The 15,453-nt window shown below is 52.9% G+C and overlaps 5 protein-coding genes across 5 annotated transcripts; 3 read left to right on the plus strand and 2 right to left on the minus strand.

Annotated features, from left to right (window-relative positions):
• Positions 1-184: 184 nt before the first annotated feature.
• Positions 185-1,492, plus strand: F4807DRAFT_451736 (uncharacterized protein; the record flags this gene model as incomplete). Its single annotated transcript, XM_048000257.1, has 2 exons — positions 185-309; positions 442-1,492. The coding sequence occupies 2 exons, from the start codon at positions 185-187 to the stop codon at positions 1,490-1,492; spliced, it is 1,176 nt and encodes a 391-aa protein (XP_047853884.1).
• Positions 1,493-2,432: 940 nt separating this feature from the next.
• On the plus strand, positions 2,433-4,543 carry F4807DRAFT_467635 (subtilisin-like serine protease pepD; the record flags this gene model as incomplete). Its single annotated transcript, XM_048002513.1, has 4 exons — positions 2,433-2,738; positions 2,801-3,169; positions 3,242-3,347; positions 3,436-4,543. The coding sequence occupies 4 exons, from the start codon at positions 2,433-2,435 to the stop codon at positions 3,891-3,893; spliced, it is 1,239 nt and encodes a 412-aa protein (XP_047853885.1). The 3' UTR covers positions 3,894-4,543.
• Positions 4,544-4,560: 17 nt separating this feature from the next.
• Positions 4,561-7,618, minus strand: F4807DRAFT_451738 (uncharacterized protein; the record flags this gene model as incomplete). The annotated part of the gene is made up of 2 exons (XM_048000258.1): positions 4,561-7,208; positions 7,315-7,618. The coding sequence occupies 2 exons, from the start codon at positions 7,616-7,618 to the stop codon at positions 4,561-4,563; spliced, it is 2,952 nt and encodes a 983-aa protein (XP_047853886.1).
• A 2,076-nt stretch (positions 7,619-9,694) lies between these two features.
• On the plus strand, positions 9,695-11,454 carry F4807DRAFT_91572 (uncharacterized protein). The gene has a single exon (XM_048003646.1). It carries the CDS (start codon positions 9,960-9,962, stop codon positions 11,205-11,207), a length of 1,248 nt encoding a protein of 415 aa, XP_047853887.1. The 5' UTR covers positions 9,695-9,959; the 3' UTR covers positions 11,208-11,454.
• Positions 11,455-11,702: 248 nt separating this feature from the next.
• F4807DRAFT_467638 (uncharacterized protein) lies at positions 11,703-14,518 on the minus strand (the record flags this gene model as incomplete). The annotated part of the gene is made up of 3 exons (XM_048002514.1): positions 11,703-13,714; positions 13,771-13,848; positions 13,906-14,518. The coding sequence occupies 3 exons, from the start codon at positions 14,516-14,518 to the stop codon at positions 11,703-11,705; spliced, it is 2,703 nt and encodes a 900-aa protein (XP_047853888.1).
• Between the last annotated feature and the right edge of the window lie 935 nt (positions 14,519-15,453).

Raw genomic sequence — 15,453 nt, forward strand, 5'->3', positions numbered from 1 at the left:
GTCGGTGATTATTGCCCTGTTTGTCAGGGAGAAAACCTTGTGCGACGGGTGTGGGCCGGTATCCCTTCCCGTTTCCTTCCCACGCCACATGCCTCCTTCCGCCCAACCGTCTCAGCAGATTGCCTTTTTCGTTCGGTGAGCGAATCCCGATTGGCAAGGGCGGCTAGCCTAGCCTCTGCAGGGGATGGCGCCCACAGCGAAATATGGCGCAAGGGCGCTGAGACTTGCAGCGACGCAGGCCCACGCCCACGCCTTCCCGATTACAGGACCACCTCCGGTTCCGGCAAGTATAATTCGGACCGGGCCCTCGTCTCGGAGGGTCCTAACGATCTCATACCCTTTGTTGTCACACGTGCGACTTTTCCATTTTCAAAGTAGAAAACTCAACTTCGTCGTCGTTAAAAGAGACCGCTCCGGTTCTATGAGAATAAGGTGGCGTAGTACTATAGGTTTGATCCAAAGACGCTTCTTGACGACCATCATGGCGGCGCGGAGCGAAAGTACCCACCACGTCGTCGTCGCCCTAGAATCCTTCTTCGTCCCCGTCCCACCCTTCGACTTCCCCGCCGGCCACACGTACGAGCTGCGGGAGTACTCGCGGACGCGGCCCGACGAGGTCGCCGCGCGGATCAGGGACGCGGACATAGTCCTCGTCACCATAGCGCCCGTCACGGCCGCCGCCTTGAGCGCCGACGCGTCGCCGCGCCTGAAGATGATCGCCGTCGTGGCGTCGGGGACGGATAACGTCGACTTAGCTGCGTGCGGGGCGCGCGGCATCGTCGTCGCGAATACGCCGCATTGCAATACCGTGTCCGTGGCCGAGCACGCCGTCGCGCTGTACTTCGCGACGCGGAGGTCGCTGGCGCTGGCGCATGCGCTGGTCCGCACGGGCGAGTGGCCGAAGAAGGGCTCGTTTAAGGACGCGCTTAATGGCCCGGATGGCAAGCCGCCGAGGACCTGTCGGGATGAGACGTTGGGGATCGTCGGTTACGGCGCGGTGGGGAAGGCGATTGAGCGGACTGCTAGGAGCTTGGGTATGAAGGTCCTAATATCGGGGCGAAAAGGGGTGCCCACGGCACCCGAAGGCCGCACTCCATTCGAAACTTTGATCCGGGAATGTTCGGTCATTGTACTGTGTTTGCCGCGGTCTCCCGAGACGTTGAACACGATTTCGGAGGTCGAGCTTAATGCGATGAAGCCTTACGCGGTTATAGTCAATGTCTCGCGCGGGGGTATTGTGGATGAGAAAGCCCTTGTAGCCGGGCTTAAGGCGAGGAGGATCGCCGGATATGGTACGGATGTTTATGAGACGGAGCCGGCCGGTTCTGAGAATAGCCTCTTGGTGGGACCTGACACGGATGGTCTCAACTTGGTCACTACACCGCATGTCGCGTGGTGTGCGGAGGATACGATTGCTAATTATAACAGGGCGACGAAGGAGAACGTTGAAGGATGGCTTAGGACTGGCCAACCGAAATACCCGGTGTTATAAATACGATGAACTTGCAGACGAGGGGCACCAATTATCCAGGGACACTGCATTGAGCTTTGCGGGGTGCATAGAAATAGACATAAGATAGGTATGCCGAGTATACACAAACAAGCTATAGAAGTTGGAACCATTTGTCTTCATACCAAGGTTTGCAACGCGCGTTTACGAGCACCCTAACAACCTGCCGAGTTAAGTATGATTCTACACATTATGTCCTGGAGCTGGTGATAATCGTATACTCCTAGTCAAGGTTGACGATTTACATAGGGAAACCTTTTTTATATTACGAACTAGATGCTTTCCTAGGTAGGTGGTATTATGCCGAGCTATTAACATTCAGATCTGGTTGTCGAGCCCCAATGCTGGTAGATTCTTTGCCGTTAATTTCCGCATCCGCTCACTCTTTGCTCTTCGTACCTTCGAGCAGAGAAGCTTGGGAAGCCTCAAAGCTATTGCCTTTGCTAAAATGACGAAACTTGTCTATTCGATCGACTAGATATCGTCATGAAGCCCAAAATACGCCGAGGAGCAGGGGTCTGTCCCTAGGTAGCCTACCTGGCTCCGTGTCCACTCCGCACAACCAAACAGCTTACTCGGCTCACCGCTTGGCAAATGGGACGGCAATTTCCCAAATCCCTTCCGGCGCGGTTCCCGGGTCCCATCTACAATGTTCTCAGCTGGGCCCCATGCAGGTAATAGCGAAACCCCCCCGGCTTCTTTTTCAGGGCGAGTCAGACGATGATGGGGCGTAACGAAGTAGGATATTAATACGAGGCGAACGAAAGAATCTATTCCCGGTTTCTAGAACGGGATAGGGGTGGTCACGGGAAATGAATATAATTCTATATTTATGTACGATGCCCCTTGCCCCAGATTGAAGCTTCTTTCTTTTTTTCTTTCCTTTCCGCTCCAGCTTCTCCAGCTACTGACGTGACGGATCATGATGATGCAGTACTTGGCAAGATTAGCTCTGGGCATATTCGCGATCGCCGGTCCCGCGCTCGCCGCGCAGGTCGACATTCTAGACCTGCAAGACGGCGACTTGGTTCCGGGCAAGTATATCGTGAACCTGAAGCCGGCCGTAGACATAAAGGCCCACCTGAGCTGGGTGCGCGACGTACACAAGCGCAGCCTCGACTTGTGCGTCACGGCAGGGCTGGAGAAGACGTTCAGTTTCGCCGGCTTCGCCGGGTACGCAGGCGAGTTTGATGACGATACCATCGCGAAGATATTGGCCGATGCAAATGTAATTCATAATCCACCTAAATCTTTCCCTGTCACCTAAATAACACTGCTAACATTATTCAGGTCCTATCTGTAGAACAAGACAGAGTAGGCCGTATATCAGCTCTAGTACAACAGGGCGATGCGCCATGGGGTCTCGAGAGCATATCGTCGCGCACGCCAATCACCGACACAAACACGCGAGGCCACACATACTCGTATGACAGCACAGCCGGGAGCGGGACGTTTGCATATGTGCTGGATTCCGGCGTCCTGACCAACAACACGCAGTTCAACGGTCGCGCCATCAAGGGTTATAACGCGTGGAATGGCACGGAGTCCTTCGACGACCACTTCGGCCACGGCACCCACGTCGCCGGCACCATCGCCTCGGAAACGTACGGCGTAGCGAAGCAGGCCACCGTCATCGACGTCAAGGTCGTCAGGAGTGTTGTAAGTCAAAAACTCAGGACCTCCCAAATTCCCCACGCTTTTAAGCTTACGCGGAGCGGTAAAAAATTATAGGGCTACTCGACGCTCGCGCACGTAATCGACGGCATCAACTGGGTCGTGAACAACGTAACCGGAACGCCAGGCCGAGCGGGCAAATCAGTCATCAACATGAGTCTAGGTACTTCCCCTTCACCCCTTTACCCTTCACCCCAAGTCCCTTACCCTTTCCCCCCCTAATTTTCCTATCATCTAACAAACCTCCCCAGCATTCTCCACCTCCACCTCCCTAAACCGCGCCGTCGACGCCGCCAGCGCATCAGGCATCCTCTCCGTCGTCGGCGCCGGGAACGACAACGCGCTCGCCTCGACGCGTTCCCCGGCCTCCGCTAGCACCGCGCTCACCGTCGGCGCCGTATCCGCGAACCGCACGCGCGCCCCCTTCAGCAACTACGGGCCGGAGGTCGACGTCTTCGCGCCCGGCGTAAACGTCGCCTCGCTCTGGAACGAGGAAGGCGCCGAGTCCGTCAACTCCGGGACCTCCATGTCGTCGCCGCACGTCGCGGGTTTAGCTTTGTATCTCAAGGGGCTCGAGGACGGGCTCGACTCGCCCGCCGCCACGATAAAGCGCATCAAGCAGCTGGCCCAGTCGGACGTCGTCGTCGACGCCGGGGAGGGAAGCCCTAATCTGTTGGCTTATAACGGTATTACAGTGCCGACTTATTGAAGGGCTTTTACGTTTTATGAGGGATGGGGGGTGGTTGTTACTGGGTAGTGGCGGTGAAACTAAATGTAGATCGAATGGGTACCTACCAAAATGTATTCGTTCTCTTAGTAGCCGTCTCACTATCATATTATCTATCCTGTTGCTTTATTAGTCTCTAAAATGCATCAGCCGAAATAAAAATGATAATACGGGATATATAGCCTGGGAGAATATGGCTGGTAACATATGCGCGTGAGGTTTGCGCGGTCACGAATCACCTTGTCACATCAAAAGTTGAGATCGTATGCATCATCACCGGGACGATTATGATAGGAAAGCTTCTGCATTTCTCGACCGAGTATCAAAAGCTTGTGTCCTCGGTATCAACCTAATCCTAGTACAGGCATCGAAGCCTCGATGCCGAAGATGGAACCCTGGTAAGGAAAAACAATCGTACATGCAAAGTCGCGTTCCCCCCCGTACCTATTAGCAAGAACTTTTCTGGCCCTTTCCGTGCCATGCCCCCGCCAATTAAAACGAGAGTAAACGGTACCCTCAATCATTCATTAGAGTAGAGAAAGTATCAGCCTAATAGTTGGTGTATGGCATGACCACCGCCACCATTCAGCCTTACCCGCATTCTGCATCCAGGCCGGTTTCGTCTGCGATTCTGCGGACTACGCGATGCCTAATGGTAGTTGCCGCCCCAACCACCCTGTTGTTGACGGCCATAGTAATTCCCGAAGGCTTGGTTGCCTCCGTAGCCCCCGTAAGGCCCATTACCGTGGCCCTGTCCAGCGGTACCACCGATTCCATAGCTACCCGCAGATTGGTTCCCGTGGAGGCCATGGCTCAGGTGACTAGGATATCCGCCGTAGCCGCCCATGCCCTGCTGAGCCGATTGAGGAGGGGGAAGACCAGATCCTGCGGGCGCGGTGTTTGTAGCTGATCCCGGCCGTGCGGCAGCTGCGAGGGAAGGGCTTGGGCCGCCGGCGGCTTTCGTGTCACCGTATGGCTTTAGGTCGTCGTTGCCAGCTGTGGTGCTCGATGCTGGCGCGTTGGGTGAGTTGAAAGATTGCCCAGCCTGAGAAGGGTAGGCCGAGCCACGCCCGAACGTGTCATGCATTCCGCCAAATCCACTTGTACCAAGGCTGCCAGGCGCTACTGACTGAGCAGAGCCTGCGCGACCGTAGTTGTCGATGCTAGAAGCTAGACCAGTCTCACGAGCTCCGAGAGTTGATTGGCCAAAGCCGCTAGTCGCAGGAGACGAAGCGTGATCGTAAGGACCCTGTGGGGACATGCCGTACTGATGAGGTTGTCCATAGAGTCCACCCTTACCATAGGGGCCACCGCCGTAGCCACCTTGCCCATAGCCGCCACCATACTGGCTCATATATTGAGCATAATAAGGACTGGAGTAATAGGGATGAGAATACGGGTACTGGTTAGTGTGCGGCTGTTGGTGGAGATTCGACTGGGGCTGGTTAGTTTGGCCAGCAGCCTGCTGACCTGCTTGCCCAATAGGATTCGGGGTGTTGTGGCCGCTGTTATGAGACTCCGCGGCGGCAGCAGCAGCGCCGTATCTGGTCGGCTGAGCACCGCTTTGAGGGTATTGGCTCAGATTATCGTTCTGGCCAGCATTATAGCCACCAAATCCGCGGTTCGGTGCGTTCGAGGTTTCGTGGTGGTTCTGGCCACCGTGCTGCTGTCCATACTGTTGGCCGTAGTAGTTATTGTACGAGTTTCGGCCCTGGGGGTCAGCAGTATAGTACGACGAGTAGTCACTCGGCGCGGAACTGAATGCGCCGGTGGTCGGGGGTCCTGCTGTTTGCGTAGTGGGCGTAGGGAAGCTGTCGAGACCAGCCGAGGTAGTAGCTGTCTGTTGGCCGAACGTGTCGTACGGCTTCTGGGGGAACCCAGCCGGTTCCTGCACGTTAGTTTGACCAAAGCGTCCGAATTGTTGGCTGTTGGCAGGCGCTTGAGGCGCTACATGAGGATTAGTTGAATGCTTGATCTGGGGGTACTGTGGATACTGCGACATACGTTGAGCCGTGGTAGCAGCGGGACCGGTCGGAGGAGCTACGGGTGTTGCTAGAGGGTAATTAGTGTACTGGTTCATCATATAGAAGAATTCATAGGGTGTTGTACCAGCTGTGCCAGGTGCCGGAGGAAGTGAGGCGGCCGGCTTCTGGGCAGGCGGGAATGCTTCGGGCACTGCAGCCGGCTGGGATACCGGAGGCAACGAGGCACGAGGAACGGCGATAGGCGATTCGGGAGGCGGCTGAGTTCTAGTTTCGGGATCCTCACGGTCGCCGTCGATATCCTCTTCGCCACCATTTAGACTGAATGCGCCAAATTGAACAGCAGCCCGATCAACCTCGCGGTTTCCGGGCATGCGAACAGCTTCTTCTTGCTCCAGAAGACGCTTCTGGTAGCTGGGCATACGCGGAGCAGGACGTTCTGTCGCCTTGATCGCCGTCGTTGCGTAACCACTGGCAGCAGGTCGTGGAGTCTGGTGCTGGGCTTGCGAAGCTGAAAGTGGAGTGACCGATGCACTTGGCTGAGGTTGTCTTGGGTCCCACGAGTCCGCCGTAGTGCTCGCAGCTGTGTTAGTCGCTGGAGGGTTCGACGCGTCGGGCAGTTGTTCAAGATTAACTCGAGTCAGATCATCTTCAGGAGGGGGTAGTGCCGCTTCAGGCTCAATAACCTTGGGCGGCTCCGCAGCGGGAGGTTGCTCGATGGTTTCCTTAACCGGTTCCTCGACGGCAGGCTGAGGCTCGGGTTCAGCGACGGCAGGTTCAGCCGGGGGAAGGGGCTCAAGGGGTTCGGCGGGCTTAGGGGCGGGGACTTCTTTCGGCTTCGGGACTGGTTTCGGTGCGGTCGACTGACGAAGCATACTAGCCCAGGTCTTCTGAGTATTCTGTGGGATGACGGTAGGCTTCGAGGGGGCAGATTCAGTAGTAGATGCGGTGGTAGTAGTCGTAGCAGTAGGTGTCGTGGTAGTTTCGGTGGTTGATTCAGTTGCTCCCCAGGCAGAAGGAGTAGCATCGTCATTCGCAGCACCAGTCTTCCAATCGGCGGATTCTTCAGTCGGGACAGAAAGTTGCTGGTTGTCCTTGGATTGGTGACCGTTTGTAGGAGGGTGAATGGTAGCTCGACCTCTGCCACTGCCTCTACCTCTCTCACTGCCGCGAGCACGTCCACCTCGGAAATCAGAGCGACCGCCACGAACAGGTCTGCTGTTACCGGAATCGGTGACGGTAAGAGGCTCCTTAGCCTTAGGACGAGCGGTGGTCTTCTTCGGCTTCGATACTTCGCCCCATTGAGAAATGGTACCTATAAGAGATGTGATATTAATATTGTGAAACAGGGTGGCAAGGGAGAGCAATGAAGGGTTAAAAGTAGGTATGAAGTGATGGAAAAGGCAGAAGCTTGAACATACCATCTGCGATTCGAGTAGCAGCGACTTCAACGTCACCATCCGTCTCTTTGAGAGCGTAAAGGATATCAGCGTCGGACCAAGTCGGGAAGAGTTCCTTGATAGTGTCCAGCTTCAAACCATACTGCTTTCTCAGTTGGCTAACATCACCGTCGTCATCTAAGCTGGTCGCGTCTAATGAACTGAACTTGTCGCCATTTGTGCGTCTGTTCGCGGGGCCACGGCTAGCAAACCCTCCTCTGCCACCTCGGCCACCACCTCTTCCGCGAGAGGATGGTGCCTGGGATCGAGCCTGGACCTCAGCCATCTCTTAAGCTAAGGTTAGGCTGTGTGAAAAAAAAGAGATAGAAAATGAGAAATGATTCCCTTCTTAGAAGGGTTTGTCAATAATAGCAATCAAATCAGCGACTATGTCGACTTGACAGAATGCTATCGATATGGAGGAGGGAGAGTTCGTTGTGGATGTTGAGTAGGTAGGTTGAATGACGAAGGAGTGGGTTGGTTCCAGGTTGGTTATGGTTGGATGGTGGACGGGAAGAAGGTGTTTAAGTTTAGAGAACTAGGGTGGCGCGTGTGGTGGCACTGTTATGCGATCGACTCAACCACAGGCAAGGCTGACAGTGTTAACTTTGCCAATTTTTTAATTGACGCGCAGCGCTAGGCGAATTGGCCAATTGTCTGGAGACAATGGCAATCGGTGGTGAAGTAAGGAAGAGCTTCAATGTAGCGGAAAATGTTTGATTATTATTGTGCTTTGGGATTTTGTAGTACGTGAGTGTTAAGAACCTGAATACAGTCCAGAGCTTTGCAGCGAAAAAGGAAGTGCACAGGGTGAAATGTGGACCCTATGAAGGCTTTTTCGGCTGTTGGATTATCTGATAGTCCTGAGGTACGGGGCAGCTGGGCAGCTGGGCAACTGCGCATCCGGGCTTTTGCACTTGGGGCACTGTATCTGGTATTGAACGTTTAGGAGAATGCACTGACCCAAATCGGGCATCGTACCTACCTTTTGCGTGTTGAGTACGTACCTGGCCTGAGCACGTCTAGCCTGACAGGTAGGTAGGGATTGTACCCCATAGACAGCGGGTACTTTCCTGAGTCTTCTTAATATCTTATTGGCCAACCACAGGGATGGAACTGTGTAGAGGCACGTGCGAGTCAGCGCCTGCCATTTACGCACCTAACGGTATGGGGAAGCTTGGCCTAGCTAGATTTTGAAGGTAGTCGCTTAGGGTAACTAAGATCGATCTGCGTGCCTCATACTGGACGTATGCGGCATCACCTGAGTACTGTACCTAAGGCTTTAAATATTTCATGTATTGAAATGGATATCTTGGAATGCTTCTATATACATACTATACAAATACACAAGTGCATGCCAAACCACATTAACTTATGTATGTCAGAAATTGGAATTACTTGTAGAAATATCATTCTTGTTTGTTATTAAAGCAGCATCTAAGGGTATACATATGTGACTACATAACAGCCACATCAAATATCACCATTGATGGGCGCATATATGTACTTAACAAACCGTTGGAATTTACTAGATGGTACCTACCGATTTCACCTTTCCGGCAAGTTGGAGAAGGTTTAGCTAGCTGTCTCTTAGCGATACAACATTTGAATGACTTATGAACCCGGCATGTAATTGCCGTGATTGAAACGAATATCTTCGCCCAAGTAAATGATAGTCGTCGCTCTCCTTGCTTCATATTGGCGCCTAGTCATTTTGTTTTTCCTACCTACCTAGCAGGTAAGTAGTCTTAAGCTAGATGTCTGGCTAGGGGTACTTTAAAAAGTAGGTGATGGTGAAGAAACGTAGGCAATACTATGCGCAGACATGTTGTCGTAACCCTTGACTCCTTACTTGGACTATTGAAGACCTATCCTGTACAATTGCACCGGTATTTTTAGGGATAACCCCCTGTGTTTTGCATGGCTCCTGAAGGTATGGGTATCTACCTAATGAGTAGGTATGCATGATCATTGCCTGACTCAGTCGTAAGACGAGTCCGTCACATCATAGTGCCGTCTATCTGATCTTACGCAGTACATGGCAACCTTGAGTTCCAAGTTCTACATACATATCGGCTTGCTGCTTTGGCACAACATGCTAATAGGTAACTAGAATATTTGCATAGATAGGATTGGGAGAAGCAGCAATTGTATGTAGAATCTGTATGTCAAATGAAAGATTTCATAAAGTACAGCTTGAGGGCTGGATTGTGCACCTACCAAAAGTATTCATCTGTTCTATTGTAGGCTATGCCGAAAGTGGCTTAGCCCCAGAACTTTGACAAATAGGAAGGCACGTATCTAAATAGGTACTATGTACATGATATTCCTATTGATGTTCCACCACTTTAGTTGAAATACTCAACCGTGACCTCATCCACCATTCAATCAGCGACGACAACGTGGATGGCTACACAGGACTCGCGCGAAAGATCACACATCGCTCGCTCCAGCGCTTAATCCTCCATGTCGATTCAGCCGATCAGCTTCCCTCCTACAAGCTCTAGTGGTACAGGTACTCAGAAGCTGGGAAGCTTGAACATCCCCGCAATACCAGACCCGAATCTCGTCATCGGCACTGTTACGGCCACCGTCGCCGTCACTGTCGCCGTCACAAGCCACTCAAGATGGTGGTTCGAACGAATTCGCTGAAATCTCTCAAGAATATCCTCCCGAAGATCCACCAGTCATTGCCATTGAATAATCGCGAATCCCGGCAACTACTCGAATCCATTACGGCCTCCTTCCGAAAGAACCTCGACAAGGAACACCCGTGGGAGACCAGTAAAGATGACTCAATTTCGCAGAAAACCACACACCTGAAACAAGATCGTCCTCTTCTTAAGTCAGCCTCTACCTCTTCGAATCGTCCAACGGAGAGACACCTCCACGCGATCCTCTCTCACCCCCTCTTTTCCCACCAAGAACGCGAGAAGCCAATAGCCGGTGTCGACCCGTTTCATGTCTTCGATACAGCTGTTTCGAGGGGTCTGATGACACCGCGTCGTGCAGCCGGCTTCCTCGCTAAGGTCCGGACCCAGATCGAAGCTGAAGGTGGCGATATTCCACAAGCCATGGCGAAATCCGGCGCCGGCCTTCGGGTTGTCCGGTGGATGCGAACGTCAGGGTTAGAAAACAGACTTTATACTCTTTCGAATGTCGAATTCTATTTCTTCTGGACTCTCGTACCTTTCATGTATGCCGAGGGTCTTGAAGAACTGGTCTGGACTTGGGTAGCGCGCCTAGGGTCGCAGAAAGAGACTGAAAATACTGAAGACTTCTCTACCACGGCCCTGTACCGCCTGCTGCAGGCTATCAACAGACAAAAGGGAGTCCCGTATTCTAGGATACGCGGCCTCGATGATGCCTATGAGGCAATGTTACGGGCATATGATATATTACAGCCAAACGAAAACCAGGTAGCGTTTGGTAGCTACAGGAAGGCCTGGTCGGATTTGTCCTGGCGCTCTACGGTGCTCGCCTCGCGTTATCCAAAGCCGTCAGTTGATATATTTGACGCTTTCGTCAACGTTGGACGCTCTCTCAAGACCCCAATAGATATAGCTCATCTAGGATTGCATCACCCCCAATCACCGGACCACTGCGCCGCCGTTCAGTTTATGCATCACAAAATCAACGAAACTGAGCAGACCGACGATGACTCGCTAAATAGTCCGTTATATCGGAAGAGATTCGTCTGCTTAGCCTTAGATACGGCAGATCGGCTGAAGGAGGTTGGAGATGTCGAGGAGGTTTCCTGGATCGAACGCCTCCTTACGAAACTAGGCAATGATTTAAATTCTAGTATCTCCAATATCTTGAACACACAAGATGACCCAATGGGATCGGAATTGCGTACATGGCATACGGCATAATTTTCGCCAAATGGCAACGAGGAGACAGCTATGAAATTGGGCGGATTTTTATACCATAGCATGGGAAGGGATATGATATCAGGGTTATATCGGCGTTTAAGAGAGCTTGGGCAGCTACCTCATATCCAAGTATTGCGTTTACACAAATTCGATTACAAATATGAATACGTATTTAAATGATCCAATATATTACGCATTCATGATTATGGGCAGGAAGCAGTGGTCTAGCAGACAAAGGTATGTAAATCAAGAAATACCAGTATATAACCCAGATGCCATATATCCAAATAGCATAACAGAGAAACAAGGACAGGGTATCGTACAGTAAATCCAAGAGAGCTAAGCGAATGCTCAAGGCTCATCATACGTACAAGCCATCTCTCGTATATTCCATTCATCCATCCAGTCCCTCCCTTGATGCTGTCATTACGTACTATATATCACACTCGCCAATAGATCATTTTTTGGGAAAAAAAGGTAGACGATGGAAGACCCTCACGACTCCTCCATCTCCATCCCATTAACCACGCGCAACGCCCGTCTCGGGCCCAAAACCACACTAATAAAATTCGGCTCCCGCCCATCGAGCAGCGCCTCCGCCGAGCTCCCGCTCGCCGTGCTGCGCGTCGCGCTGCTCTTCGATCGGCTCACACCCCCTGCCCCCGCGCCTCCGCCGAACCCGTAGCTGTCGTACCCCCACGGATACCTATCCTCGCTCGGCCTCGGCCTCCCCGACCCGTTCCCCGACCCCGAGGTCCCCGGGCTGCGGTCCTCGCCCTCGCGGCCCGGCGTCCATTTCGGCTCGCCTAGTTGTTGGCCGACCCAGCCGAAGCGCTCGACGCCGGCGCCGGCGCTGCTTTGGGGCTGCCGGCTCTTGCGCAGTTTTTCGCGTAGACCGGCCGCGCTAAACCCGTTAACATTGTGATTATCGTTGTTGTTATTGTTGTTGTTGTTGGCGGCGGTGGTGGTAAGGGGGTTGTTGTCATCGTCCGCTGCTCCTGCCGCTGTTGTTGCGGTTGTGGCGCCCGAGTACCGGTTCGCGACCGCCATGTGCCGCTTGTACGCCGCGACCTGGCGGCGGTACAGCCACGCGCAGAAGCCGAGGTACAGGGCGGCGAGGCCCGCGAGCCCGGCGATCACGCCGGCGGTGATCAGACCCCCTTTAGCGCCCGCGGGGGCCGCGGTCGGGGCGCCGTTGGGGTTGTAGCCTGTGGCGCCGGGGCCGTTGGTGATGGTCGCGGTGCTGCCGGCTTGGGTGATGGTGAAGACGGGCGGCACGCCGGTTTTGAAAGGGCCGTCGGTGGCGGGTCCGGAGGCCGGTTGCGTTGCGGTTGCGCCGCCGTCGGATGAACCTCCTATCACTGATTGTACGACGCCGGGGACTTTATACCCGTAGCTGCCGGCGAGGACGCTGTTGTCCGGGTGCGCGTCCGCCGGATGGTCTGCCGCGTCGAAGGAGCTCTTCCATTTCAGGTTCGAGGAGTCGAAGTTGTAGATACCGGGGCTGTCGCAGGCGATCTCGGTACCGACGTAACCGCCGATCACGATCATCTGACCATCCCGGGCAGCACATTGATGACCGGCTCGAGCAGGCGGCTGCGTACTTGTGGTGGTGTCGACTTTGATCCAGGTGAATGAAGGGACAGTCAGGATCCACATATCCGTATATTGAGTCTGGTTACCGTACGGAAGCAGGTTTTGTCCTCCGTACATGTAGATGTTGAATGAGCTGGCGTCGGAGGCTGAATAGATGACCGCGCACGGATTGACCCTTACCTGGGGCGCTTCGCCGGAAGTCTGTTGGTGGTACCAAGTGCTCGTCTTGATGTCGTAAACATCGATGGTGCTCATGGAGGAGAAGGCATCGGTAGTTTCGTCGCCACTGACTACTCCTCCGCCTAGGCCGAGTAAAATTCCATTAGGCCCCCAGCCAGGAACGTACACGAGAACACCGTCGGCTCGTTCGCTAAAACCTTCTTGATTTTGAATCCCGCCCCAAGTGATGTTGCGATAAGCTCCTCCGGTAGGAGCGCCAGAGGAACGGAGTGAGTCGACCCCGGAATTCGCATAGCCGGGGTGCGTAAACTCAAGTAGGCTCTTCAAGTAGACACGACCGACCTGGTTTGACCAGCCCGGCGTGGTGGCCCAGTCTAGATGACCACCGAAATACCAGCTGACGCCTAATTCGGGGACAGAAACTCCAGCTCCTTCTGCGGCGCGTTGTACTAGAACGCCTTCAGGATCTGAGTAGTTCCCGGCTGACGTTTTGGGATCTTCAACCTCGGTCCATGTCGAAGAAGCAACATCATATACCCATGTCGAAATCGTGGATGGCAGCGTTACGGGGCTGTCGGAAAATTCGCCGCCATATAGATATAGACGATTCAAGTCGTTCCAAAGATAACCGAGGGACACGGCTGGGGGGCCCGATGGTTGCGGGAGGCCTGTCAGAGCTGGGGAGCTGATATCCCATGATTTAGTGACATCAAGGGCAATGAAGTCGTTATCTAGGTATGTATATATCAGCAAGTAGTCGCCATTGTTTCTCGTATATTTCACTTACTCCACGTGTTTGTTTCCTGATCGCCAGTAGTTTTCGCCCGGCCACCGTAGTAATATATTGTCCCATTGATGAGAGCACCTGGTTAAGGTCAGTCCCGTATCGTAGATAGGAAGAGGCTATATCGTGGGCCCTTACTTTGGGCGGCCCATCTTGTGCAGACACTAGTAGGGCTATTCTGGCGGTTTTCGAGGACGATACTCGGGGCTGGTTTAGTCACCCCTGCGTCTGCGCCGCTAATCTCAATCTTCTGGCGGCCATTATGAAAACTAATAGTGGGAAGAATAACTGCAATAAGTAGAAGGATCATGGGGAGCCTGTATAGCCCTGTAAAAGTGGGAGGTGGCGCACTGGAAGCTGTTTTGATTCTTGGACGCCTCTTCGGTGCCAATTTAGAGTACCACTTCACTTTCCCTTTCGACGAATCCTCACTATCAGGGGTCTTCTTTTCGACTGGCGATGCCACCTCTGAGGCCGATTCTATTCTTTCACTTGGTTCAACCTCTTCACGGCCCTCGGAAGTCATGTCTTGCTGATCCTGCTGGCCGTCCTGTTCCTCTCCAAACAATCCTACCTCAATGAACATTGATTGCCGTCCTTCCCTAAGCTTGCTAGACATGGGGAGTGTTGGGAACGTCAAGCTCTCTCTTAACCGGTCCGCGGTGACTTGCGAATTGAACCTCGGGCGCGCTGTAGGACTTTGTTTGCATTCGGGATCAGAATTTCTGTGTGGGACTGTGGTAAAAGTCATAGTGAAATGCTGCTTGGGTATCATTAAAAATATGGATATGTACGTAGGTGGTCATTTGGATCTTTTGCAGTGGGTGTCGCCACTCCATGTAAAATGGTGGCTATGGGAGGGGGGATGGCATCTTCATATATGAAATGAGGTCACATAGTAGCCCTCAAGGGTTTTTAGAGGTCGTTAAGCTGCATGGCCAACGACAAAAGGGCCAACCAATCTCTATCAAGCCACGGCTTACCTCCAGCTATAGAATTGGCAAGTAGGTATACTGAGCGTCACCAGGTAAAAGCTGGGTAATAATCGGCTGGAAGCCTCTTGAATGTAAGAGGATAGCATGCTGGCATATTAGCATGGGTTGTTGGCCCGCTACATCATGGATATGGCTATTGATAGCCATGATTGCATCAACTAGAGCATTTGCTATAAGGAACCATCAAGACCCGACGGATTGAAGGGGCAGAAGGGGGAAACTTGGAAACTTGTTCGACAGAAATCGGTAAGCATGCAGTTGCTCATTGCCGTTTCTGGCCAGGAACCGGCGGATACGTCCCAAGCGATTGGTTCTGGGGAAATGGGGCGACCAGGGGCAGGTTAACGATGACGACATACTCCAAGATCTGGTCGATCTGGATGTAGTCTCGCTGTCAAGACGTTGAGCGAAGCGTTGAACAAGATCGCTTGTCTATAAGGAGGTTTTGCTCCTAGCTGCATTCACATCCCTTTTTTGCGCTCTCCAAATGCTCGATCATGTATTGCCTACATAGTACAGGTAGAGGCGTATTATCTAGGTGTGTCATAATTGCACGTTTGTAGTAAAAAACCAATAAGAAGTTACTTGAGCGCTGAGTCATCAGCAAAGAAAATAAATATCTGGGATGTACTGTGTAATAATTATTGTGACCACATCTTTTTTCCTACTATACCTAGGTAGTAAGTATCGG

Source organism: Annulohypoxylon truncatum, assembly GCF_022578515.1.
Source record: "Annulohypoxylon truncatum strain CBS 140777 unplaced genomic scaffold F4807scaffold_17, whole genome shotgun sequence".
In the NCBI taxonomy this organism is placed as follows: Eukaryota; Fungi; Ascomycota; class Sordariomycetes; order Xylariales; family Hypoxylaceae; genus Annulohypoxylon; species Annulohypoxylon truncatum.

Coding starts and splice junctions, on each gene's coding strand:
- F4807DRAFT_91572 (XM_048003646.1), top strand. CDS start 9,960: ATGGTGGTTCGAACGAATTCGCTGAAATCTCTCAAGAATATCCTCCCG.